General features: G+C 40.3%; 4 protein-coding genes across 7 annotated transcripts in view; 3 read left to right on the top strand and 1 right to left on the bottom strand.

Annotated features, from left to right (window-relative positions):
* Positions 1-892: 892 nt before the first annotated feature.
* Positions 893-4,582, top strand: si:dkey-165a24.9 (probable G-protein coupled receptor 132). The gene is made up of 3 exons (XM_037759550.1): positions 893-1,087; positions 1,175-2,006; positions 3,783-4,582. Exons 2-3 carry the CDS (start codon positions 1,426-1,428, stop codon positions 4,204-4,206), a joined length of 1,005 nt encoding a protein of 334 aa, XP_037615478.1. The 5' UTR covers positions 893-1,087; positions 1,175-1,425; the 3' UTR covers positions 4,207-4,582.
* A 567-nt stretch (positions 4,583-5,149) lies between these two features.
* Positions 5,150-24,136, bottom strand: part of LOC119482112 (prostaglandin D2 receptor 2-like) — a 158,728-nt gene continuing 139,741 nt past the window's right edge. For 2 of the 4 annotated variants that reach the window (XM_037759515.1, XM_037759518.1), the window contains one exon: positions 5,150-6,620. In XM_037759515.1, coding sequence (XP_037615443.1) covers positions 5,421-6,545 — 1,125 coding nt within the window. In that variant the 5' untranslated portion in view covers positions 6,546-6,620 and the 3' untranslated portion in view covers positions 5,150-5,420. Of the gene's footprint in view, positions 6,621-8,594; positions 8,840-23,826; positions 23,872-24,136 lie in introns of those variants that run through there. The other 2 variants (XM_037759517.1, XM_037759516.1) reach the window with 2 other exon arrangements.
* LOC119482147 lies at positions 13,683-17,521 on the top strand. Its single transcript, XM_037759568.1, has 6 exons — positions 13,683-13,774; positions 13,914-14,237; positions 14,328-14,669; positions 14,758-14,889; positions 16,087-16,133; positions 16,236-17,521. The coding sequence occupies exons 1-6, from the start codon at positions 13,732-13,734 to the stop codon at positions 16,362-16,364; spliced, it is 1,017 nt and encodes a 338-aa protein (XP_037615496.1). The 5' UTR covers positions 13,683-13,731; the 3' UTR covers positions 16,365-17,521.
* LOC119482120 lies at positions 20,349-22,734 on the top strand. Its single transcript, XM_037759530.1, has 5 exons — positions 20,349-20,559; positions 20,671-21,372; positions 22,011-22,142; positions 22,228-22,271; positions 22,513-22,734. Exons 1-5 carry the CDS (start codon positions 20,517-20,519, stop codon positions 22,633-22,635), a joined length of 1,044 nt encoding a protein of 347 aa, XP_037615458.1. The 5' UTR covers positions 20,349-20,516; the 3' UTR covers positions 22,636-22,734.

The raw sequence follows: 24,136 nt of genomic DNA, 5'->3' as shown, positions 1-24,136 counted from the left end.
GTGTTCAGTATTGGGGTTCTAATAACCAAGTGCCTCCGATTGCCAGTGGTCAATGCTGGCGAAGCTCATGTGGCAATGGCTTCATCCCAATCTTTCTACGTGCATACAGTATGTACGACTCCCTATTCCATGACTAGATGAAATTCCAGCAGAAACCATCCTGCAGCCAGGCTGCTGCAGGCCCTACTGTACTTATCATGATGCCTCTCAACTGGGATCTTCTTCAGGGACACTGGGGGTGATTTAGTCTCTATGCAGTGTATCTGTCTCTCCATGTCCAATGTGGTCTCTACAGGCCTACAGGGGGCATGGTGACCTTAATTCAGAGCTCTGGAGAGCACAGAGTGGTAGTAATGTCTCAGGGGACTAGTCAGTTTATTAGTAACAATCTTGGATTGTTCAATAACTCAGACATTGTTGACATTTTAAAGGAAACAAAGTGAGTGATTAGACCCTCCTCCCTTTGAAACCATGTGGTAAAAATACTGCCCAACACCCATTGTCTCAACAGACCCATTCTTCCCCAAAACAATTTCAATTGTGTACGATTTTTTTTTCTCCCAGTGGTCCGTGAGCAAAGTTCACCCTGGGCAAACTAAAATAAAACAAACTTCTCTATAAACTAATGGAAAAACAAATCAAAATCTGCTAAATTCACAGTAAAAACAATATTAATATGTGTTGAAAAGCATGTTTTAAAGACAGCATAGCAGAGGGGTTAATGTGTTTAATGGCACGTGGCCAACAGCCGACAATCTAAAGGGCATTAGTGGACACCCTACATCAGTTCCTTCCCTCGCAGCTCCTGTCCACCTCAATCATCCTGTCTGCTACTGGAGCAAGAGAGCCGGAGACAGAGGGAAAGAGAGAGCATATGTTTTTGTTCTGGGGGAGAAAGGCGGGCTCCTGCTTCAGGATGTTGCCTTTAAAGCCAAAGAAGTGGGTTTCCTGTGGAGGAAACGATCACAGAATAGACGAGGCTTTGGTCGAGACACCGTGTTCCCAGCATTTCTTGAGCACAGGTCACCCAGCTGCAGAGCGGGAAGCAGACTTTTGTGGAACACAGTCGGACTCGCAGACTTGAGAGGTGAGTGGAAACGTCTTGGTTAGAGTTGTATGGTTTGCACCTGCTGATACTAAATCATCTAAGAATGCTCTTCTCTCTGCTTTGCAGGTCTCTCGATGGATCCTGGATGCTTTGGACACTGGTTGACTGACAGCACGTAAATCTGAGTTGGACCTTTTCCACAGGACAATGCATTTATAAATATTACGCAATGGAAAAATAAGTGGATGCATCAAACTGATAAGAGACTTTTGCTTTGTGTGAATGAATGGGTATAACTCATCATCCTGCAAGTATCGATCCATATCTGAGTAAGGTCACGTCTAGTTTCTCATGTCAGGCGCTTGACCAACAGAGACATGTCCAATGACAGCTGCAACCTCCCGTTGGACACGGACACGTTTGGCCTGACCTGTATCTATGGTCTGATCTTCTCTTTGGGTCTCCCCAGCAACCTGCTGTCTCTCTGGGGACTGTACCACCTGGGCCGCTCCGGTGGAGGAGGCTGCCAGCTGGTCTACATCCTCAACCTACTGCTGTCAGACCTCCTCCAGCTGCTCACCCTGCCACTGTGGATCCTCTATCTCCAAGGCGGGCACCGCTGGCCCTACGGCCAGCTAACGTGTGAGCTGGTGGGCTACGTGTTTTACGTAAACGTCTACGCCAGCGTCATGTTCCTGTGCCTGATAGCGCTGGACCGCTTCCTGGCCATTGTGTACCCGCTGAGCAGCCGCAGGGTGCGGACTGTTAGGGTGGCGGCGGTGTCCGGCGTTGCTGTTTGGACCCTAACTTTCCTGTTCTGCCTGAGCGGGCTGCTACCGTCAGTGTTTGACTCTGACAGCCTGCTGTGTCTGGAGCAGTACCCCGTCAGCCCCAAATACGCCCACTTCAAGATCACCACAGTGGCCCTGGGCTTCCTGCTGCCATGCTCCATACTCGGGTGAGTTAACACAAAGGTCTAAGTCCTGCATGTTGGGTTTCCAAAATTACAAATGAAAAAATTACTAATTTCTTTAATGCATTAAAGCAATCGATCTTTGGGCGGTTGTAGCGGACTCAGTTTTAAAGCTAGAGTGAAGATATCACATGAAACTAGAAAGCCTAAAGAAACCATTGGTACCAATCATGTCATACTAGCTTGTCGCAAGAGATGTTAAATAACCCTCCAAACTTACTCTCAAATTTGCAGAGGAAAAAATGGCATGGCGACTTTCAGAGGGGTCCCTTGACCTCTGACCTCAAGATATGTGAATGAAAATGGGTTCTATGGGTACACACAAGTCTTTTGGGCAAGTCATAGTCAAGTCAGCACACTGACACACTGACAGCTGTTGTTGCTTGTTGGGCTGCAGTTGGCCATGTTATGATTTGAGCATATTTTTGATGCTAAATGCAGTACCTGTGAGGGTTTCTGGACAATATTTGTCAATGTTTTGTGTTGTTAATTGATTTCCAGTAATAAATATATACATACATTTGCTTAAAACAAGCATATTTGTCCACTCCCATGTTGATAAGATTATTAAATACTTGACAAATCTCCCTTTAAGGTACATTTTGAACAGATAAAAAATGTGTGATTAATCACGATTAAATATTTTAATTAATTGACAGTCCTAGTCTTAATAATTCAAGTGGTCATATTTGTGCTACAGCAAAAGGGAAGCAGACTATTTACCAACCTCAAGTTGAAATAATCCCCAAAATGTTTTTGGAAATTATTGCAACATAAACTAAAATGAAGGTTGAAACTGAAGAAAAACTCTTCTACTCTAACTTGGTTTAACATTAAGTCACTGCATCTCCCGACAGAACAACACCACGGTTGAATTTCAGCCTACATGCATGTTTTTTCAGCTCAACATTGTTGAATCAGAGCAGCTGATATGGGTAGTGAGAGCAACAAGCTAGCTGACTGCTGAGTGCTGTCTCTCAGCGCACACCGACAAACTGTGTCCAAAGCTCAGCCTCCTTCCTCTGTGACACCCATGGGTGACACACAGCAATCGGACGAGAGAGAGCGGAGAGAGGGAAAAAAAGTAAATGACAATAAAACCGTATTTTTGCAGATTACAGCACACTCTAATACACTGCAGAAGGATTTATGTTTTGTGTTTGCAATGATTATGTGCTGAGGTGGGTCACATAGATAATGATATTGAAAAGATGCAGCTTTTTATATTGTAGAGTTCAGTCCTGTTTAAAGAAAAAATTGAAAGTGTAAATGACAGTTGTCAGGGCATAAAACCAATGATCTGTTGATCCTTACGAATCAAGACTCCATAGTCTAACAACGGCATGTTTAAATCGAAAATCAAATAAATCCTGACCTTAAAATCTAAAGTCAAAACGAATAGTGGATTTGGAGAATCCCGACACCCCTAGCAGGTATTATGCAAATGTTTTACTTGGTGACATCACCAAGTTACAGAAGAAAAGGCGGGACTTTAAGCAGGCATTTCAGGCAGTTGAGGAGCAGTGTGTCTGTGGGGGAGAGTAACTCCCTTTGGCGTGGACTTTGTAACTTTGCAGACCTTTTACATTCACAATAAAATATATAAAACACTAAAGAAAAGAGAAAAAAGCACAAAAGCATACAAGTTCCTCTTTAACAAAAGAGAAATGGTGTAATGTCCTTAGGAGACATTATATAATTTAGTATAATCTGACGGCTGACAGGCTGAGTTCTCATGTGCAACTCTGCTTCCTCCCTTAGCTACACCTCAGCCCACATCGGGGTGACACTCCGACGATCTCCTTCCCTCTCCGACCACGAGCGGCGCAAAATCGTGGGCATCCTAGTCGTGATCACCGTCAACTTCATTGTCGTGTTTGGACCCTATCACCTCGTGGGCGGATACAGATTTGTGTCCTTGCTGCTGACTGACGAGCCGTGCGGGTTGGAGCGTTCCATTTTCCTCGTCTATCGCCTGTGCTACGGTCTGACCAGCCTCAACACCCTGCTGGATCCCCTCTTCTACATCTTCCTGTGCCCTGACGCCCGGCTAGAGCTGCAAAGATCCCTGCCCTGTGTGGGAAGGGGGCAAAACGGCCGCAAAAAGATCGCCCTCAGCGCCAAAGCTTCCTCGGACAACCAGAGGGAGAGTGTATCTGGACATATTGATCTCCTAGCAATATAACTTGGATTTGACCACAGAGCTGGTATTTAGTCAAAGCAAGTGTGCCACCCAGTGGAAATGCATGTGTAGTGTGTTTCAACTCTCACTGAATACATTCATCTTCCACTTCCACTAGCACACAGATCTCAAAGTGCAAAGACTTGAACTGTTGCTGACATAAACGCAACGCTATATAATTTAGTGCAAATATGTCAAATCCACTTTTTTTATATCAATATCCATAACCATTGTAGCCTTAAATGAAACATATACAACCCAAAGAAATACAATTCATCTGATTCATCTGTTTACTAGATCTGTTTTCTGACTAGTGTATGGAAATGTTCAGTCACACTTTTTTTTACCGTCATGTTTACGATTAAAAATTCATGTGTCATCACGTGTTTGCTGTCGGTAATTTGTAAGGGTGTGAAATAATGGGGAAACACAAGCATGACTGTGAATGTCGTTGGGTGGCAAGTGTCATAAAAGTTTCAACACCAGAATACTTTCTCTTATGGTTTATTAATGTTTAGAAATGTCACATCATTAAGACATATAGACATTACTGGAATGGAATGCAATAATGGACATTTAAGACATTTATTCTCTATTATAAGCAAAATGGGCGAATATATAAACATAACAAGAACATAATGTATCTTCAAAATGTTGCTTGTGTCAGCTCCTGCAGCTACTGATAATATATAGTGAGTCATGTATGTGGACTTAAGAGTCCAAACTCTTTTTTTTTTCTTTTTTACAAAGCCATAAACGAGGTAGCAAGAAGCAATGTATGTCATTCAACAAAATATACTAATCAACCAAGCATCCAAGTCAAAAATAAGAAAATCATGCAAAATGTTGTATGTTGAATAAGAGTACACAGTGTAGAGTAATGTTGATTAAATCATTGAATGCTATTGGGAACAATGTATGCTACAGTGGTATCATAATTTATAAAATGGAGGAAGGATTGAATGATTTATAATCTAAAAACTCAGATGGTAAATTTAGCATAATGTACATTTCAACACCACTAATTCCATCAGTACAACAGTGCAGTGGATTTTCCTCTTCCATCTTTTGAAAAGGATTAAGTTTCCATCAATAAAATGTAATAATTCCTGCCCAAATTAAAAAGGATACTCAAACAATGGTATTCGGGACGGCCCTAGACTGATGAGAGTGATAAAAGCTTGGCCGTTATTAGAAAATGTACCGTACGTTTTTGTTTAGCTCTGAGTCGGGTCAGCAAGACTTTTATCCTGCTCTCCTTTCAGATACAAGATTGTAACAGAATCCTTCCGCTTCCCAGTCTCGTTGGTGCTGAAAGATTGGCGAGCGGTGCTGCGGCGTCGGGACAGCTCTGCCAGATCCTCAGCCAGAACGCTCTCCATCACCGCACCCACAGAATGTCTTATCTTCTTGCACAGGTCAGGGCAGCTGAACACGTACAGAACGGGGTTAAGGACGCTGTTGAGGAAGCCGATGGTTGCTGAGATTGGGAGGGCCTTGCGTGCAAATTCATGCGCTGGAAGCCCACTGGGAGCCATCACCTCTATGATGAAGAACAAGTGGTACGGGGCCCAGCAGAGTATGAAGCTCACCACCACGGCCACTACGAGCCGAACGAAACGGAAGGGTCGTCGGCAGCCTCTGCGAGCCAAGCTGTTATTCACGGCGGCATAGCTGAGGATGATGATCAGTAGAGGGATCAGGAAGGATACGAAGAGCTTCAAGAAGGCCAACGCCTCCTTGCGTTGCTTACATAAAGCTACCAGGTCGAAGGGTTCAGCGGGGAGGAGTTGAGCATAATTGTAGTAACAGTGGATCTTGCCGTCAGGTGCGGTAAGTGTGTCACGGAATATGAAGAAGGGGATAGTGAAGACCACAGCCAAGGCCCAAATCCCGCCACATATCCTCCCAACTAGCCTGACGTTCCTGTAGTTCTGGGCCCAGACAGGTCTCAGCACCACCAGGCAGCGGTCAATAGAAATGGCCGCCAGCAGGAAGCCACTGACAAACATGTTGAGAAAGAAGATGGAGGAATGGATGCGGCAGAAGGTCGGGCCCAAGGTCCAGGTGTTTCCGCGGGCCATGTAGAGGGTGAAGAAGGGCAGGGAAGAGGTGGCCAGCAGGTCAGAGAACGCCAGGTTCAGGATCCAGATGCTGATGACGGAGCGACGGACATGGAAGCCCACTACTCCGAGGATGAGGAGGTTTTCTATGATGCCGATGGAAGAGAACAAGCCGTGGAGGGAAATGGTGAACATAGTCAAAGAACTCATCTTGTCAGTTTGGTTTGATGGGTGATAAATGCTGATATTTGCCCTCTGGGTGACAGGACCGTACACCATCTTGGATGGGAAACGTCTTGATGTCGTACTGAGCTGATGTCCTTTACTTAGCCTTTTGCTTCACACTGCTGCGATCTACAACAGAGATTAGAACATGTAAAACAAAACAGCCAATTCAGGGCTCAGAAGAAGGTTTTAGCTTATTTTTCTCTATGGCCATTGAGTCTCCCCTTTACAGAAATACCCACTTTATGATAATCACATGCAGTTTTGGGGCAAGTCATAGTCAAGTCAGCACACTGACACACTGACAGCTGTTGTTGCCTGTTGGGCTGCAGTTTGCCATGTTATGATTTGAGCACATTTTCTATGTTAAATGCAGTACCTGTGAGGGTTTCTGGACAATATTTGTCATTGTTTTGTGTTGTTAATTGATTTCCAGTAATAAATATATACATACATTTGCATAAAGCAGCATATTTGTCCACTCCCATGTTGATAAGAGTATTAAATACTTGACAAATCTCCCTTTAAGGTACATTTTGAACTGATAAAAAAATTTGAGATTAATTTTAACTATGGACAATCATGCGATTAATCGTGATTAAATATTTTGATCGATTGATACCAATTTTAATCCCTTGTACAACCTTTCAAATTAATACTTTAAAACTCTTTATAAGCTATATGTAATGGTGAATAAACTGTTTATCAAGGCTTCACAGATGTGAAAAATCCCCGTCCAGCCAAAGGGATTTTTCGCAACCTGGAAATCCAAATGTTGATCTTCTTGGCTTTAAGGCATTAATAAGTAATTCATTAACAACTAAAAAACAACAGCATTAGTTACAACACATTTTCCCGAGGAAAGAGGGCACCAACATTAGGTCCATCAGTTTATGACACCCCAAAAAACACCTTATTGCTAAAACCAAACTACCTCCAGTCAAGTAAAGTCAAGACTAAAGCAAATGCTCGATGCAACCAAACTATAAATAAAACATAGGCTATATGATTGGACACAAGTTAGCTCACGTTTAGACACCATTACTATCTTTCCGATGTGGTCAGCCTGCAATATGATGAGATGAAACAAGCGCCACAATGTCTCCCATTAACCTTATTGTACAATACGTGAATTAATAGACAGCTGTCCAAAATGGCGCGAGCAGACCTTGAGACAATTGTGTTTCATTGTAAAACTCCAATTTACTTGTTATACTGTATGTGAACCTTACGTTAAAGAACAACATTTTGGTCTGTTTCAAAGCTGCTGAAAGAGGAATTTATCTTTCTGTTTGCAGACTTTGCGGTGCCGGTGTGTCTTTGCAGTCTTATCTTTCACGTTGACCACATCCTCTCTATAATTCTGTTTGTGTAACGGTTAGCCCAACTTGGCCGATCATTGCAAGCAACTTGCTAAGTATCTCTGCATGTTAATAAGTTTTAACATACAGTAATAAACTCAAACGCTCAATAATTTCTGAATCAATTTTTTTGATAAGTATAATGCATGTGGCTTATATTTAAATGCTTGAACTGGAAATGCGCTCAGGACGAAAACCTGAGGCGTTCACATTTGAAATAAAAAGTGTAAAACTGAAAACAACTCAAAGTGAAAGCAAAGAAACACACACAAATAGAATTTTAAGTCTCGCGTTATATTTTAAAATTGACCTTTTGCTAAAAAAAGAAATAATCAAATGACGTTTCACCTATTTCCGATGCATTCATTTGATTTGTAATAAGCAAAAAAGTGGATTATCTGTCTCATTGCAAGATTCTGCCTTGAAAACAATGGCCTCTCTCTTAACCCTCCTGTTGTCTTCGGGTCAAATTGACCCGAAGACAACAGGAGGGATAAATCCACAGAAATTCAACATTAGGTCATGAAAAATTAACAAAAGTATGCTGATATTATTAATAATAGCCAGACAAGAAAACATTATTGTCAAATAATAGCCTTGTTCATTATCATCAGTTGGCCTGTTTAACCCTCCTGTTGTCTTCGGGTCAATTTGACCCGAAGACAACAGGAGGGCTATCCACGGCGCTAACCCCCTTGTGTGAAGCACTCACACTTTATCCACGCAAAAAAAAATCACTCACCTGTTCCTCCGTCTCCGGCAGGTCTGAAGAGATCTGTCATGTTAACGTATGGCACGGTACCCAGCACTAGCTTCGTAGGCGTGTACATGCAGAAATAGGAAGTCACAAACCACAAAAGGAACCTAAACTTGTTAGGGGATGTAGAGCTGAAGTGTGCAATAAACACGATATGACTCAACCTCTAAGAATCAGACCCTTGATATTAATAAAGTGTGCTTGGTCAACTGGTTTGTGAAAAGCAACTGCGGGAGGAAATGAATAATTGAAAGAGCTTCATGTACTATGATTGGAGTTGATAACAATGTCTAAATGCACAAAGATATTTATGGGTTATTATTTCAGAAACATTTCATTTCCTGTTAGTCTAATCTGTTGATCTAAAACTTTTTTTTGAATGTTCTACTTTAGTTGTTGCTTAGCACACGTTGTTGGCATCATACAAGTGTCCGATGACCTTTCACTAAAATCACTTCAATGACAGCAGTATGAGCATCAAAGGATGCCAATATGCACAGAACACACTGACCTGGATATGATGAAATAACAGGAAGACAACTGTGACCATGCAGCATATATTGAAGATAAAAAATTTAGTTGTTTCAGTTAATCGGTTTAACTCAAACCAGAACTTGGCTCCAACAGGAAAAAGACGGAGAAATTCACATACTAAGTGCTAGAAAATACTCTTCCTTATGAAGTGGAAACTTCACTCCCTGGACCACCAAATTACACTCAAATATAAAATGTTGGTAAACAGGTTGAGTTGGTTGAGTTGAACCGCCATTATGTGTTACTGTGTGACTTTGGTGATTTAAAAGGTTAGTTCGGATTCACCAAAGTCACACAATAACACAAACAAACTAACCGATCGAGGCAACGGTAGACCAGCAACTCCTGTGTTCTGCGAGGTCAAATTACTGTTTTTGTCAATGGAGTCTGGTGGCTTTGAAGAGAGCAAAGATGAATATAACGGCTTCAGTTCCCCGTCAGGAAGGGCTGTCTGACGGCAAGGTAAAGCGGTGAAAATATTGTAAATATAGCGTACAGTTAAACTAATGTTGATTTACATCAACATTGCTGGTACTTCTGTCTGTTTCTCCAAACAGGGGGCGTGCTGACCGTCGTCGACTAGGAGTGTCATGATCCTCCAAATCCACGATTCGATTTGACTTTCGATTTTAAGGTCACTATTCGATTTGTTTTAAACATGTCATTGTTAGACTATGGAGTCTTGATTCGTAAAGATCAGCAGATCATTGGTTTTAGGCCCTGACAACTGTCATTTACACTTCCAAATTGTTCTTTAAAAATAGAACTGAACTCCTGTTTTATTTAGAAAGTGTTTCAAAATTTAGACTACAACAGTCTACAATATAAAAAGCTGCATCTTTTCAATATCAGTATCTGTGTGACCCACCTCGGTACATAATCATTACAAAAACAAAACAGAAATCCTTCTGCAGTGTATTACAAGTGTGCTACCTGTGCTCATCTACAGTCGTCCGTCTATCTGTTATCTGTGCTAATCTACACTCGTCTGTCTGTCGGGCTTGTTTCTCTCTGCACAGAGCTGAGAGACGGCACTCGGCAATCCGCTAACTTGTAGCTCTCACTACCCATATTAGGTGCTCTGATTCAACAATGATGAGCTGATAAAAAATTGCATGTAGGCTTATATTCAACCGTGGTGTTGTTCTGTCTGGAGATGCAGTTACTTAATGTTAAACCAAGTAAGAGTAGAAGAGCAATGCGTAAGGAAAACTAACTAACTAACTAACTAATGCTAGGTTAATTCATGTAATGTAAATGTCACAGACATACATGAAGTGCCCTACGTATTGTAGCGAGAGGGACGGCCCACATTTCCCATCATGCCTGCCTAGTCCAGAGTGCTGGACTGAGTAGTTTAAGTTTGCTGTTTTATATTCCAAAATGCAAATGCTACTTTTGTTAGTGTTTGTAATGTAATGTGTAATGTAATACATATATTTGCATAAACCAAGCCTATTTGCCCACTCCCATGTTGATAAGAGTATTAAATACTTGACAATCTCCCTTTAAGGTACATTTTGAACAGTTAAAAAAAGTGTGATTAATTTGCGATTAATCACGATTAACTATGGACAAATCATGCGATTAATCTCGATTAAATATTTGAATGGATTGACGGCCCTAATAAACAGATGACAATAAAAGCATGAACATGTGAGAGTGCTTTGTTTGTCGGCACTTCTCATTAAAAATAGTAACAGGCATTTATTTAACAAACTAACAATCAATAACTAAATAAATGTGGAAAGTCAGTAATCAGTAATGTAGACATGTGTGGGTGTGTGAAAATGTCTGCTGCAAACAAAACCAAAACAGGTGTGCCAGCCAAGGAAGAGAGCCACATCTGTTGAAAGGTAGAGAGCTTTTATCCCAACCACACCAAGCCCGGGTGTGGCTCATCAGCCTGACGACCCTCTCTCCTGCAAAACAAAAGTGAACCAGCAAAAAGACACGGGACACCAAGTGGAGTGGAGGGGTCGTCACAGTGTTGCACAGGTAGTATTATTTAAAAAGATGCATCACCACAATGTGATGCATGTAAGGTGCCGCAGTGCAACCAGAGGCAACACTGACTGATGATTTTTGGCACATCAAAGAGACACCGACAGACCACATTGTCGCCTCAAAGGCTGCTCGTTGCTTAATGCAGTGATTCCCCAACCTATTTTTCTTGAAGCCCCCGCTAAGACGAGAAATACGTTGTGACTTTGACTGACTAATTTGATCTCTTTCAGTGATATGCATGCTATAGTTGATGCATGGACTTCTATTTGCAAGATGTAAGTTACATGCGATTAATACAATAATTGATTTACTACAGTTTTTTTGCAATCCCTAAAGCACAATTTCTGAAACTCGCTATGGCCCTCTATCGAAACTGTACACACAAAAAACAAAAACATACACAAAATACAAAATATCTTGTATCCCTTGCAAAAGCAACACTTTCCTTAAATATATACTCTTCTAAAACTTGTATTTTTGCATCACAATATTACACATAAACACCAAATAAATATCCACATGCAAACTGCACACTGATGTGCTACGTATAAAACACTATTTTCTAGAGTCTTTAGCATTTCCAATTATAGCATGCTGTAAATACACTATGAACACAAATGCAATGTGCTTATTCTCAATACTCGTATACTCATAACAGTATCAGACACAATTATTTTAACTGACGATGACATGAACATAGTTACTGTATTGCACTGTAAAGAAAATACAGTATATTGCAATTACTTCCTCAACCTCTCTCTCCAAAATTGGCCTCCATTGTTGTGCACACCAAAGAGCAAACCTGAATCCTATTTATCAGGTTCAAGCTCTGACTTCTAAGTGATATACTTGGTTACAGGTGATTTCACAGGTGCATTCTGGGTTTAGGCTATCGATAATTGAGTGTGGTGTTTCATTGGCAGTGTTTAGCAAACAACACACGCAGGCTTTTACAGCTTTTTTACAATTCCTAACAAGAGTTTACCTATACATGAGATACTTCTTCTAAACTCTTAACACAGCAACACACCATCACACGATAAGCCTGTTCAAAACGATGCGTTGTTCAATATCAACTCTACATTTCAAAATGCAAAGTTCTCTACATACACTATGTCAAAACACGGCAAACGTGACTCATTGTCAAATCAGTTCTTTCAAAACACTTGCACGTTTTCTATTCAAGAGGAACATGACCGTGACTTTCAAAATACTAACAGCTGATGACATTACAAAAACTGCATTACTTTTCAGGTTTCAGTTCTATCTGCGTAAAATAGACAACATGAAATCCATTGTTTTTTACTGTGGTCCGCAGCAGACGGATGTTGCGCTAATCGTGATTAGAGTTTTGAAATTGTGACTACAGATTGGACAATAGCGATTGTAAAAAACTGTAGTTTTGAATGATGTGTCTGATGTAGATAATCATGTTTAGTTACTGTCTCATGGTGAAATGTGAGAGGACATGTGCTAATTCCTCTTTTACATCAGTACCAAACGTTTGTGTAAATGCTACCTGCTGTGAGGATGCAAATGCCCGTGATGTGTCAGCACAGAGCAAATACAACCCTCAGGTTTGATGGTGTTGTGTTCTAGGTTTACACTGACACCTGCTGACTCTCTGTGGCGTTGACACATTTAGTATTCTCAAAACGTTTTCTGGTAATTCCTCGTTGTGAGAAGCCATCAAAGCTTTAAGTTTCTCTTATTCTGTGTTGACGTAATACAAACGATGTCACCATGACTACAGGACAGACTTATAAACAATGTTCATACAGTGATTAAGCAAAAGATAAAGCGACATGCACTTACTTCTGCTTTTTGTCTCACTGTTAGATAGATACAGTATGTCTGCGTGTAATACTCAGACAGTGATAGGGCAAACAATCATGCAATCTCTGTTGATTTTGTAATGTTTAAACTTGCAACTCATTCACTTGCAGTTCAGTCACATGCCAAAACCACCAAACTGTTTGTCCTTGACACTAAAGAGCAAAATAATAGAGTAAAAATCACTTTCCTTGGCAAATATGAAATACTTGGAGAATATGACATGAATACAAAGAATCAATACATCCATCCAAGCAGGGTCTGAAATGAACTTTTCCTGCTGCCTGCCTTTCACATCTCTGCGCTAAATGAAGAAATCACATTTTAGATCTGACATCTCATTCTCTGAAAAGGATGCCGTGTTGTTGGCGCCCCCTTCAGGCAAATTAGTATAATGTTTAAATAAAGGAAGACAGTTATGTGAAGCATCATTTGCATGCATGAAAGCATGCAGACTGTTAGTGCACACAAGACTGGTACACTTGTCTAAACCCGCAAAAACAATGTTCAGCCAAAAGCAGCAGAGGATGTTCTAGAAAGATTTGGGGTTAGTTATAGGGTCAACAGGCCAATCATCAAAGCTGCTGGAAAATCAGAGCTTCTCACTTCCTTCAGTAGGGGTGTTACCAGCCACAAAATCTGCACCACCTGGGTCATGCACAGACATTTTTCCGTTGACGGTGTTGCTTTTGTCTTCGACCCCTTTCACTGAAACCGCCATCACACTGGCAGAGTCTGAACTACGGAAATGTTCAAGTTTTACGTGCTCTTGTTTCCCATCTTTAGAGCCTGTAAGTCAGTGCCAACAGTATTTTCTATGCTGGAGACGGTGCGATTCCAAAGCCTGCGAAGAGATTTTTTAAACTTTTAACATTTGTAAAGGAATATTTGCATTCACTGGTCATTAATGTATCTCTACTTGTGTTTCAGATGGCGCTCTGCTCTACGTTAACCCCGGACAAAATGTGATTTTACCGTGTTTCTACGCCTCTGATGCCAAATATCTGTGTTGGTACAAGCAGGTTGCAGGGGAGCATCCTCAAATAATAACCTCTTTCTACAAACATTCACGAGACACCAGCATCTTCCACAACCAGTTTAAAGACAACAAACGCTTTTCAGTTCATACTGGATTGGGGTTCTACCATCTGAACATCTCTAATGTCCAGGACTCGGATTCAGCTATGTACTACTGTGGACATACCAGTATTACAGTCAGTGAATTTGATAATGGAACATTTTTGGTTTTAAAAGGTATTTTGTTTTGGATTTTTTACATACAAAACTATTCTCCACATTTGATTCTCCATTTTATAACCCTTTCTGAAAATGTTTATTTCTCAGAGGCCAGTCGCAGGTCTTTCCTCCAGCAGCCGGCGTCCGACTCGGTGCAGCCAGGAGGCTCCGTGACACTGAACTGCACGGTGCACACTGGAACCAGTGACACAGAACACAGCGTTTACTGGTTTAAAAAGGAGAATTCAAGAAACTCACACTTGGGAATCATGTACGTCCACACACACAGCAGCAGTCAGTGTGAACGGAGCCTGGAATCTCCTGCACAGAGCTGTGTGTACAGTTTATCGAAGAGGAATGTGAACCCGTCGGATGCCGGGACGTACTACTGTGCTGTGGCTTCATGTGGAGAGATACTGTTTGGGAATGGAACACGACTGGAGGTTGGAGGTGAGCAGCAATATTTAAAAAAAAATCCAAACTAAAGCCACTTCTTTTTCTTCTTTTTGCACATCTACATTGCTTTTTGTTTTCACAGAGAAACAGGATGACATTTTCCCTCTCTGGATGCAATGCGTGCTTGCAGCTCTCCTCGTGTCTGTTATCTTGAACATCATCCTGATCGGTATTCTCTGCAAAATGTCCAAGAGAAAACATCTACATTCTGGAGGTACAATTAATTTATAATTACCAGAGAAGAAGTCTGACATTCTGTCTGTTGTTTTGATGAAAATACGAGGAAAGATTCACACTAATTTCACTATTGTAGCCACGCAGATAGTTTTGGTTGGAATTTTATTTGTGCCGTTGCTAGCATTAAAAAAAAAATAAGGGCTGACAAAGTTAACGTGATAAAAAAGCGTTAACGCAAATAAGTTTTAACGCCGCAAATTTCTTTCACATTTTTTTAGCATTAATGCAATGATTTTTAGGTTGTAGCGGGCTCAGTTTTAAAGCTGGAGTGAAGATACCGGCATCATATGAAACTAGAAAAACATAAGGAATTCAATATTTTAATCGTCTGACAGCCCTTAAAAACATTTATTTAAAGTAGGGCTGTCTATTGATTAAAATATTTAATCACGATTAATCAAAAATTAATCACACATTTTTTTATCTGTTCAAAATGTACCTTAAAGGGAGATTCGTCAAGTATGTATTACTTTTATAAACATGGGAGTGGGTAAATATGCTTATTTTATGCAAATGTATGTATATATTTATTATTGGAAATCAATTAACAACACAAGACAATGAAAAATATTGTCCAGAAACCCTCACAGGTACTGCATTTACCCCTTCGAAATGGCCATGCCAGTTTTGCCTCGCCATAATTTAGCCTAAGTTTGGAGTTCTTTAGCCTCCTTCTTTGGTACCAATGGATTCATTAGGTTTTTCTAGTTTCTAGTTATGATACCAGTTTCTTCACTCTAGCTTTTAAACTGAGCCAGCTACAACCTAAAATTCACAAGTTGCGTTAATGCATTTAAGATATTAGTGGTGCAAAAATTAATTTGCGTTAACGCGTTATTATTACGTAAACTTTGATAGCAGGCATAATTTAAAGGGGCTATGTTGTGCTAATTTACAGGTTCATAATTGTATTTTGGGTTGCTACTAGAACATGTTTACATACTTTAATGTTCATAAAAACACTTTATTTATCTCATACTGCCTGTCTGAATATACCTGTATTCACCCTCTGTCTGAACGCTCCATTTTAGCGCCTGTATCATTAAGACCCCTTCTTGAAAAAGCTCAGTCTGCTCTGATTGGCTTGCGAAAAAAAAAGTTGCATCTTTGCAAAGGTAGTTCTCAAGTGTGACAAATGACTGGAAGATTATAAAATCAGATGTTTTCATTATAGGGCTGCACGTCCACTCGAGTGTCCCAGAATACACCGCTAACAGTCAGGTAAGCTCACAAAATCTTCCCATTTTTTTGTATATAGACACATTGCATATCTAACAAGTTTAGCATCTGGTAATAATAACTTAGCTTTCTTATTTCCTACAGAATGAGGAATCTGAAGCTTTGCAGTACGTAGCACTGGACTTCAAAAAGAAGCAAGGCAAGGGCAGGAGACAGAGGAGCACAGAGGAGGGGACGATTTACTCTGGAGTTAGACTGTCAGTCCTGAAGTGACCAACATTTCTACACCTCCCACTAACTCCTGTAATTTCAATTATTATTATATTAAATTCCAGCAACACTGGATCCTACATTTCACATAATGCAATTCTGTTGACATTGTCAGGGTTAGTTTTTCAGACTTTAGAAAGCTCCAGAGTCACAGGAGCCCATTTCCAAGTAGCTCTCTCCTGAAACTGAACTTCATGCGTGAACTCGGTGGAATGCTCCTTTAAATTCAGCATCAGGCCTCGCTTCTATTCAGTAAGCTGTGTGCAGTTAAGCTCTCGGTCGGTAGGGAGCAGCAGTCCACCTACAGTCACATGTTTTACCTTTTTAAAATGATCAACACATTTTGTGAACAGACCACAGAGGCGGAGCATTTGAACATTTCAAAGACACTTGTGAGGTGTGTCCTGTTCGTTTCGAGGTAATGTTGTGGTCGACTGACATACAGTAAATATCTCGCCTCTGCCCCATTTTCAGAGACCTGGCGCACTGCCAGTATCATGACAGCAACATGTTACATCATTATGTAATCAGAAATGCTCAGTTTTATGGTTTCCAGCAGATGAGTTTGGTTAAAATATACATTTATTTTGAAATTGTGGATTTCCTCACTGAGTAGTTCAGCGTTTAATCATCTTAACTATGTATTATTATCATTTTTAATATTATATATGTTCACTATGACAAATGTGTTTTTCCCCATCCCTCCTCATCCTAAATCCAGTTGAGAACTACGTACATAACAAAGGTTGAGTGTTTTGTTCAACTTTTGACTTGTTCCTCTCAAACACTCATAAAGACAGTGATGTCTTTTCAAGTCCTGCAGCCGACTGACTTATAAGAAAAGAAAAAAAACTCTCGCTTCTGAGTTCCCGCTCTGGTCAAGGTCGCTCGCATCGAGCTCAACTCAAGTGGTTTTGTCCCCCCCCCCCTCCCCCCCCGGCCCTCCCGCCTTGACAGGATGTCTATGTGGTCTTATTTGTGATGCTGTTTGTTTGTTCCAGTCGCTTCACAATAACGCCTCCGCTTTTTCACTCCTCAATCTCATGCATGTAGTAAAACTAAATAAATAAACTTATATGCAAATTAACAGGTTAAAAGACAATAATGTCCCACTTCATATAAACAAAAATGTACTGATTAAAAGGCATCAATGCAGCTGACTTGAAGCTGTGAGGAAGGAGGAGGAGGAGGAGGAGGAGGAGGAGGAGGAGGAGGAGGAGGAGCATTATGACAAGGTTATTCGGGGTCGAGCATTGCTTTCTCTTCACTGAAACCGCATGTTTTTTTTATTCTAGCTAAAGCTTGTTTCTGTTTTTGAGACGTATTAAAGTTATAAATAGTAAAATGCAGAAATGTGTTTTTTGTGTTTGTGCAAAACTACAGAGGAAGTACTGTACATCCACCTCTAACTGACCTGATTTACTTCTTTATTCCAAAAAAATCCAGTATTGCCACACAATGCATCTGTTACCCAAGATGGTGCTCTGATAGCCACACGGAGTAGTGGTAGTCACAGTGCTTCTGACCTAGTTTCAACAGTTATGACAAACAAATTGATTACAGTATGCATAAATATTGACCCCTATAATGTCGAGTGTCTATGTTTTGGTGCAAAACAAGCATCAAGATACTAGATAAGATCATTTGGTATGAAGAGTGGAAATTGTGAAAATGAGATTAGATTGAAGCAGATGCTATTAACACTCAGGCGTCAGTAGCCAGCAATACTATTTACTAGGGCTGGGACGATAGATCTATCTACCGATTCAATACTATCATGATACTTGGGTGCCGATTCAATATGTATTGCTATATTTAAGTATTGCGATTTTACAACTTTTTTAACACAAGACCATGGGAAAAAGTTGAATCATACACTTCTAGGGACTTTTACTTTGGAGAGTATCTACATTGATAAAGTAAAAATATTTGATTTTCAGCATGTATGTATGTATTTAGCCTCCTTCGTGACAAGATATTATGACATAGTTGGTACCAATGGATTCCATTCATATGCTCAACCTGACAAAAACACAGTAAGCAATTTTTCTCCTTTTTCTATTCAATACATATGTTATTTAAGTAAAGGCTTTTAACATGCAGCACTTCTTCCTCTTTTCGTCGTCCGCCAAATGGTCTGACTCACATTCTCTTGAAACAAGAAAAGGGAGGATCTATTTTCCATTTTAGCTTTGACTCGTTTGAGAAACAGCGAGACATTAGGGCCGTCCCACCGTCGCTTTGCAAGACGCAGGAAGGGTGGGTTAAAGTGAGAGGAGTGTTGGTCAGTAGTGCCTCGTCTCTACCGAGTCAACAACCGTGCAGCTTTCACCGCAGTGAATGAACAGAATGAACATGCAGACCACAAACATCAAAAGACACATTTGAGTCACACGCAGTAGCCTGCTTCTGCTTCGTAAAGTCTATTGCATGAGTTGACAGTGCTGTTACTTCTATATAGTGGCGTATTATGGTAGGCTTTGTGTATTGTGTGATGTGCATTATATTGTATTTCCGTATTTGTATTGTATTATGGTGTTATGATACTGAAAGCTGTATTTTAATCACAAAGTACATATAAAAGCATTACTGGGGACAGTAGCTATAAACTCTATGTGCAGCACATCGGTTTCCTGCTCTGTGTTGGAACTATGTTAAGTAGCATTGTTCCTATCAAATTGAATAAATCCAATTCAATGTATGTATGTTAAGAAATAGAGTAAAGTGTTATGTTCACTATGGTGGATTATGTGTTTTCTGAGAATTGCAAGTTGATTTTGCCATAGTGAAATGAAGTGAAACTAACAGCTGTGTGGGCAGTAACAATACATCTGTCAGTCTAAAATGGTATGCTCCAGGAAATAGTTATAAAAGTTTGATTTGTAGTAGTCATGATAAAACATATTTGTATCACTTTATCCCATGTTATAGTGGTAAAACCAGCTTCCTCAGTGTGACTGGCAAAATATCAGTTACAGTAACAATGGCTGTGTCCGAAATCACTCACTACTCACTATATAGTGAGTTCGCCTTTTTGGAGTGCTGTCTGAACTATTATACCCTTATATAGTGGACTCAAAGTATCCCACAATGCATCATGAAAAGTAGTGGACAACGATGGTCACTATGCGAGAACTATATACCATCATGCATTGCGCTGAAGGAAAAATGGCAGACGGAGGAGAGGAAATTGAGACAAAAAGTGAAGAGACATTGCTGCAGCCCTGGAAATCCCATGCTATAGCTATAACTAACCACTGCTCCCAATGGAGATACTTGCAAGCTAACGTTAGCTACTGGAATGTTTGCTATAAGCCTACAAGCTAACCATACGTTTCAGCTGAAGATTGCTGGCTTCAATCATATAAATCTGGCTGCAGTACTCGCGCCCTCTCTTTCGCTCATACATACACGTTTGTATTGATTTATATGATTGAAGCTATCAATGTTCAGCGGAAACATACAGTTAGCTCGTAGGTTAATGGCAAACATTCCAGTAGCTAGCGTTTGCTTGCAAGTATCTCCATTCGGAGCAGTGGTTAGTTATAGCTATAGCATGCTTACTAGGGATTTTGAGGATTTTGCAGCAATTTCTGTCCACTTTCTTCTCCAGTTTCTATTCTTGTAAATTTCCGCCTGGAACAGGATGTGACATCATCTCAAAAGGAATCTAATTGTAGTAAATAGTGAGCCTGCAAAATCACCTGTCTTTGCAAAATGTTAAAGTCTGTGACTAAATCTCTGTGACTTAAGAGACATTGTCTTTAGATGTGAGAGGGTGTCAAACTTGCATCATGACTGAAGAATACAGCATGTTTTTCCAGAATGAAAAAAGTCCCCTCTAAGCACTGTGCATGTTGTGGAGAAAAAACACTGACATACACCAACCTCTACGCCTCCATTCAAAATAATTTCCTTTTCATAGTATACAAACATTTCACACTTACTGTCTAACAAGGATGCAACCAAAGAGACTCAATCAACCCCAATTACACCTCTGGTCACCTGATCAGATTCATCTTTTGCAAAAGGACAAATCGCAAGTCTCACTGTAAACCAAACCAGTCAGCTTAGCCAATCACAAACTGCCTTCGTCACCTATAAGAGTTGGGTGCGTCCGTCGACAGAAAGGATACACACTGCAGAGCTTCAGGGATGATGCCACTTTGCGTTTTTGTTGTGCTTCTCAGTCAAATCTGTGAGTATTTTACACCCTTTTACATTGTTTCTATGTGCATGAATATCATTTTGAGTGGGAGGGATGTGGTTTTAAAAGCATAATACAATTTGATGCATTTCTCTTATGCAGGTCAGGTGCCAGCTGTTAACAAGACCTCAGGTATAACTCAGGACAGTGGGCTCAAAACCGCTAAAGTTGGGGAGACTGTGACTTTGAAATGCTTTTGTGGGGATGATGCTACAACTTTCCTCTCTTGGTACCAGCAAAGCTTGGGAGGCAAACCTCTCATCATATCAAATCGGCTGAAGTACAACACACAAGGGTCCATCTCCCCAATGTATGAAGAGAGGTTTCGAGTCCTGGCACAAGGAGGTCAAGAATGCATCAACCATCTCATGATCAAAGATCTCCGCCTGTCGGATTCAGCAACATATTACTGTGGAATTTTAGAATTCAACGCAATTGAATTTGGACAGGGAGCTTTCCTTCATGTCAAATCACAGTCCGAAATCCACGCTGTCGTTCATCAGCCGGCGTTGGAGCCACTTCGGCCAGGAGACTCTGTGAATTTGAGCTGCACAGTGTACTCTGAACCGTGTGCGGGGGAGCAGAGCCTCTACTGGTTCAGACATGGTGCGGCTCAGCCGGCAATCGTGTACCACAGTGCGGGACAGTGCAAAAATCTCTCCACTGAAGAGCCTCACATGAGAAACTGCACTTCAAGCCTCGCTTTAAAGTCCGTGAGCCCTCCTGATGCAGGGACGTACTACTGTGCTCTGGCCTCCTGCGGGGAGATTGTGTTTGGAAGTGGAACGAGAGTGGAGATTGTGGGTAGGTGATAAAAGCTGATGCATATGGTAGTTAAAAAACAGCCATTAAATTAACCATATTTATGTATATTATGGCTGTCAATTGATTAAAGTATTTAATCTCGATTAATCGTATGATTGTTCATAGTTACTCGCGATTAATTGCACATTTTTTATCTGTTCTAAATGAAACTTAAAGGGAGATTTGGAGTGGGCAAATATGCTGCTTTATGCAAATGTATGTATATATTTTTTTATTGTCTGTAAAGGGGAGACTCGTGGGTACCCATAGAACCCATTTTCATTCACATATCTTGAGGTCAGAGGTCAAGGGACCCCTTTAAAAATTACCATGCCAGTTTTTCCTCGCCAAAATGTAGCATAACTATGGAGTGTTATTTAGCCTCTTTTGCGACCAGCTAGTATGTGATGGTTGGTACCAATGGATTAGATTTTGTAGTTTCATATGATGCCAGTATCTTCACTTCAGCTTTAAAACTGAGCCCGCCACAACTTCAAAATCACTAGTTGCGTTAATGCGTTAAAGAAATAGTAGCGTTAAAATGAATTTGCGTTAACTTTAACAGCCCTAATGTATATCAATCAATATAAATATATAGAAGGGATTTGATATAATGTTTTCTCTCGCCTGCATGTTAGGAGGTTCTACTAAAGTCCCCCCTTTCCTGGTGTATTGCCTGATTGTGGCTTTGGCAGTATCCATTATCGTGCTCCTTGTCTTGGCTTTCATCATGTACAAGTTGAAAAAAAAGTTATGCTCTGACTGCAAAGGTAAGACTTTCAGAATAAAAGTATTTAACTTTTTTTTCTGTATTGACCCAGCTTGATCATTCTTGTATCATTCATTGATTTTCAGGAACTGTTTCTCATCTCGCATGTCCTGCATCTTCCGATGTCATGGTAGGTGAAATAACTGCATCATAAAAGCCATTGTGCGTTTCTGCAAGCGTGATACGGGGTATTTATGAAACCTTTTTTTGGGTTAAGAAACGTCAACATTTATCGTATCTGTGGTTTGCAGAAACGTAAAATGCCCAATTTTTTTCTTCCGACTGGGTTGACATTTTATTAACAGCTATTATATCTATATATATATCTGTATTTCTCACATAATTTGCCATTGCTATTTTGTCATTACCAGAGCCAAGATGCAGACGGCCTCCATTATGCTGCTCTGAGTGTGAACAGAACCAGCGAACGTCATACTCAAGAGGACAACGTGGAGAGCGTTTGTGTATACTCTAGAGTAAAGACCAGGAAGTAGGACTTTGCCTTCTCAACATATTATCTCACTTTCCTGTCAATCACTTGCAAGACAACAACACTTCATCTGACTTAATGTACAATATAAAATAAAATATTTCTTCTGCAATATGTTTCATGTAAAATATGTTCCAAGAGTGTGCCACAGTCATATGTAGGGTTGTTAACGGTCAAGGTCAAGGGAACCCTTTGAAAATGGACATGCCAGTTTTTCCTTGCCAAACTTTTGCGTAACTTTGGAGCGTTATTTAAGCAAGAGGCTAGTATGACATGGTTGGTATCAATGGATTCCTTAGGTTTTAGGTTCAATCTTCACTTTAGCTTTAAAACTGAGGCGTGTCGTTAAAATTAATTTGTGTTAACACATTATTATCTACAACTCCTCAAGACCTAAGCCAAGTTACTGTGTCTTGCTTGTCACCTGCTGATTAAAGTGAAGGGGGTTAGCCCCAAAGTTAGCAACAACTTCAGCTCAGACTCACTTAAGGTGGGCTGTTATTGCTATTCTGCAACATAAGTTGACTCCTATACAAGACTTTTCTGTATTTACATGTATGTCAATTGTCGGGCTCATTGCAATGACTCAAATGAAACACAGAAGATAGACTGTGTGTGTGTGTGTGTGTGTGTATCTGTGTGTGAGTGAGAGACTAATAATGATAAGAAGAATAAGAAGAAGAATAATGTAACTGATACACAGTTACATTATTATTATTATTATTCTTCAGTACTTTTTGAACATTTTAACAATAATAATACTGATAACCATGATCATTTTGGTCACTATCATTGTGATATGAAATTTTTAACCGGTTCATCATTCGTACATACTGGATACAGATATAGACAAAGCACGACCATGAAAATCCCCCATGATCTATTAATATCTTCTTTGGCCAGATACGTAAGCGCAGGTCGCACCTTTTAGTCTATAGTCGGTTCTCACCATTTGCCTTCTCACTCCTGTGGTGAAAGTGGTGTGAACTACAGTGTAAGTTTCCATTAGTGGAAACAAGTCCTAGCAGAGCTTAAACACAGGAAGGCCACAGCGCTTTGCGCCTTGCACCTTACATCTCACTGAACTTTGTGCAACAAGCATCACGTCTTAGATGCAGAAAACATGCTGTGCATATGATAAGAATAACAGCAGTATTTTGTCATTTGTCATATTTTGTCAAGAATTTTTACATACCCACAACTCCAACAGTCGCTCGTGCAAAGACTGGTCTGAGTGAAGCTTTTGATTCAGTCGATCAAATTATGTTTTAGTCATCAGTAACAGTTTAAGTTTCACAATTTCAGTTCCCTAAAACTCATATGTCCAAATGTGACCTAGAGTTAAGCTTTTTCTTAGAAAAATGCATCAAAATGACATGCCTACAACTCTAAGAAATATGTGTCACTTAAAACTAAATTTGATTCATATAATTTTAATTTGTATTGTTTAACTTGAATAATTGCATTGAAAAACTGAATCTGAATAGCATGATTTGAAATTGAAT

The sequence above is a fragment of the Sebastes umbrosus genome, chromosome 22 (assembly GCF_015220745.1).
Source record: "Sebastes umbrosus isolate fSebUmb1 chromosome 22, fSebUmb1.pri, whole genome shotgun sequence".
Taxonomy (NCBI): Eukaryota; Metazoa; Chordata; class Actinopteri; order Perciformes; family Sebastidae; genus Sebastes; species Sebastes umbrosus.
This window is presented reverse-complemented; position numbering and strand designations above follow the sequence as displayed.

Excerpts from the sequence above, each read along its gene's own strand:
- si:dkey-165a24.9 (XM_037759550.1), top strand. The coding sequence starts at position 1,426 with ATGTCCAATGACAGCTGCAACCTCCCGTTGGACACGGACACGTTTGGC. Across the intron at positions 2,007-3,782 it reads CTGCCATGCTCCATACTCGG|CTACACCTCAGCCCACATCG; the intron begins GTGAGTTAACAC and ends TTCCTCCCTTAG.
- LOC119482147 (XM_037759568.1), top strand. The coding sequence starts at position 13,732 with ATGTTCAAGTTTTACGTGCTCTTGTTTCCCATCTTTAGAGCCT. Across the intron at positions 13,775-13,913 it reads GTTTCCCATCTTTAGAGCCT|ATGGCGCTCTGCTCTACGTT; the intron begins GTAAGTCAGTGC and ends CTTGTGTTTCAG. Across the intron at positions 14,238-14,327 it reads AACATTTTTGGTTTTAAAAG|AGGCCAGTCGCAGGTCTTTC; the intron begins GTATTTTGTTTT and ends TTTATTTCTCAG.
- LOC119482120 (XM_037759530.1), top strand. The coding sequence starts at position 20,517 with ATGATGCCACTTTGCGTTTTTGTTGTGCTTCTCAGTCAAATCT. Across the intron at positions 20,560-20,670 it reads TGTGCTTCTCAGTCAAATCT|GTCAGGTGCCAGCTGTTAAC; the intron begins GTGAGTATTTTA and ends TCTCTTATGCAG. Across the intron at positions 22,143-22,227 it reads GTTATGCTCTGACTGCAAAG|GAACTGTTTCTCATCTCGCA; the intron begins GTAAGACTTTCA and ends ATTGATTTTCAG.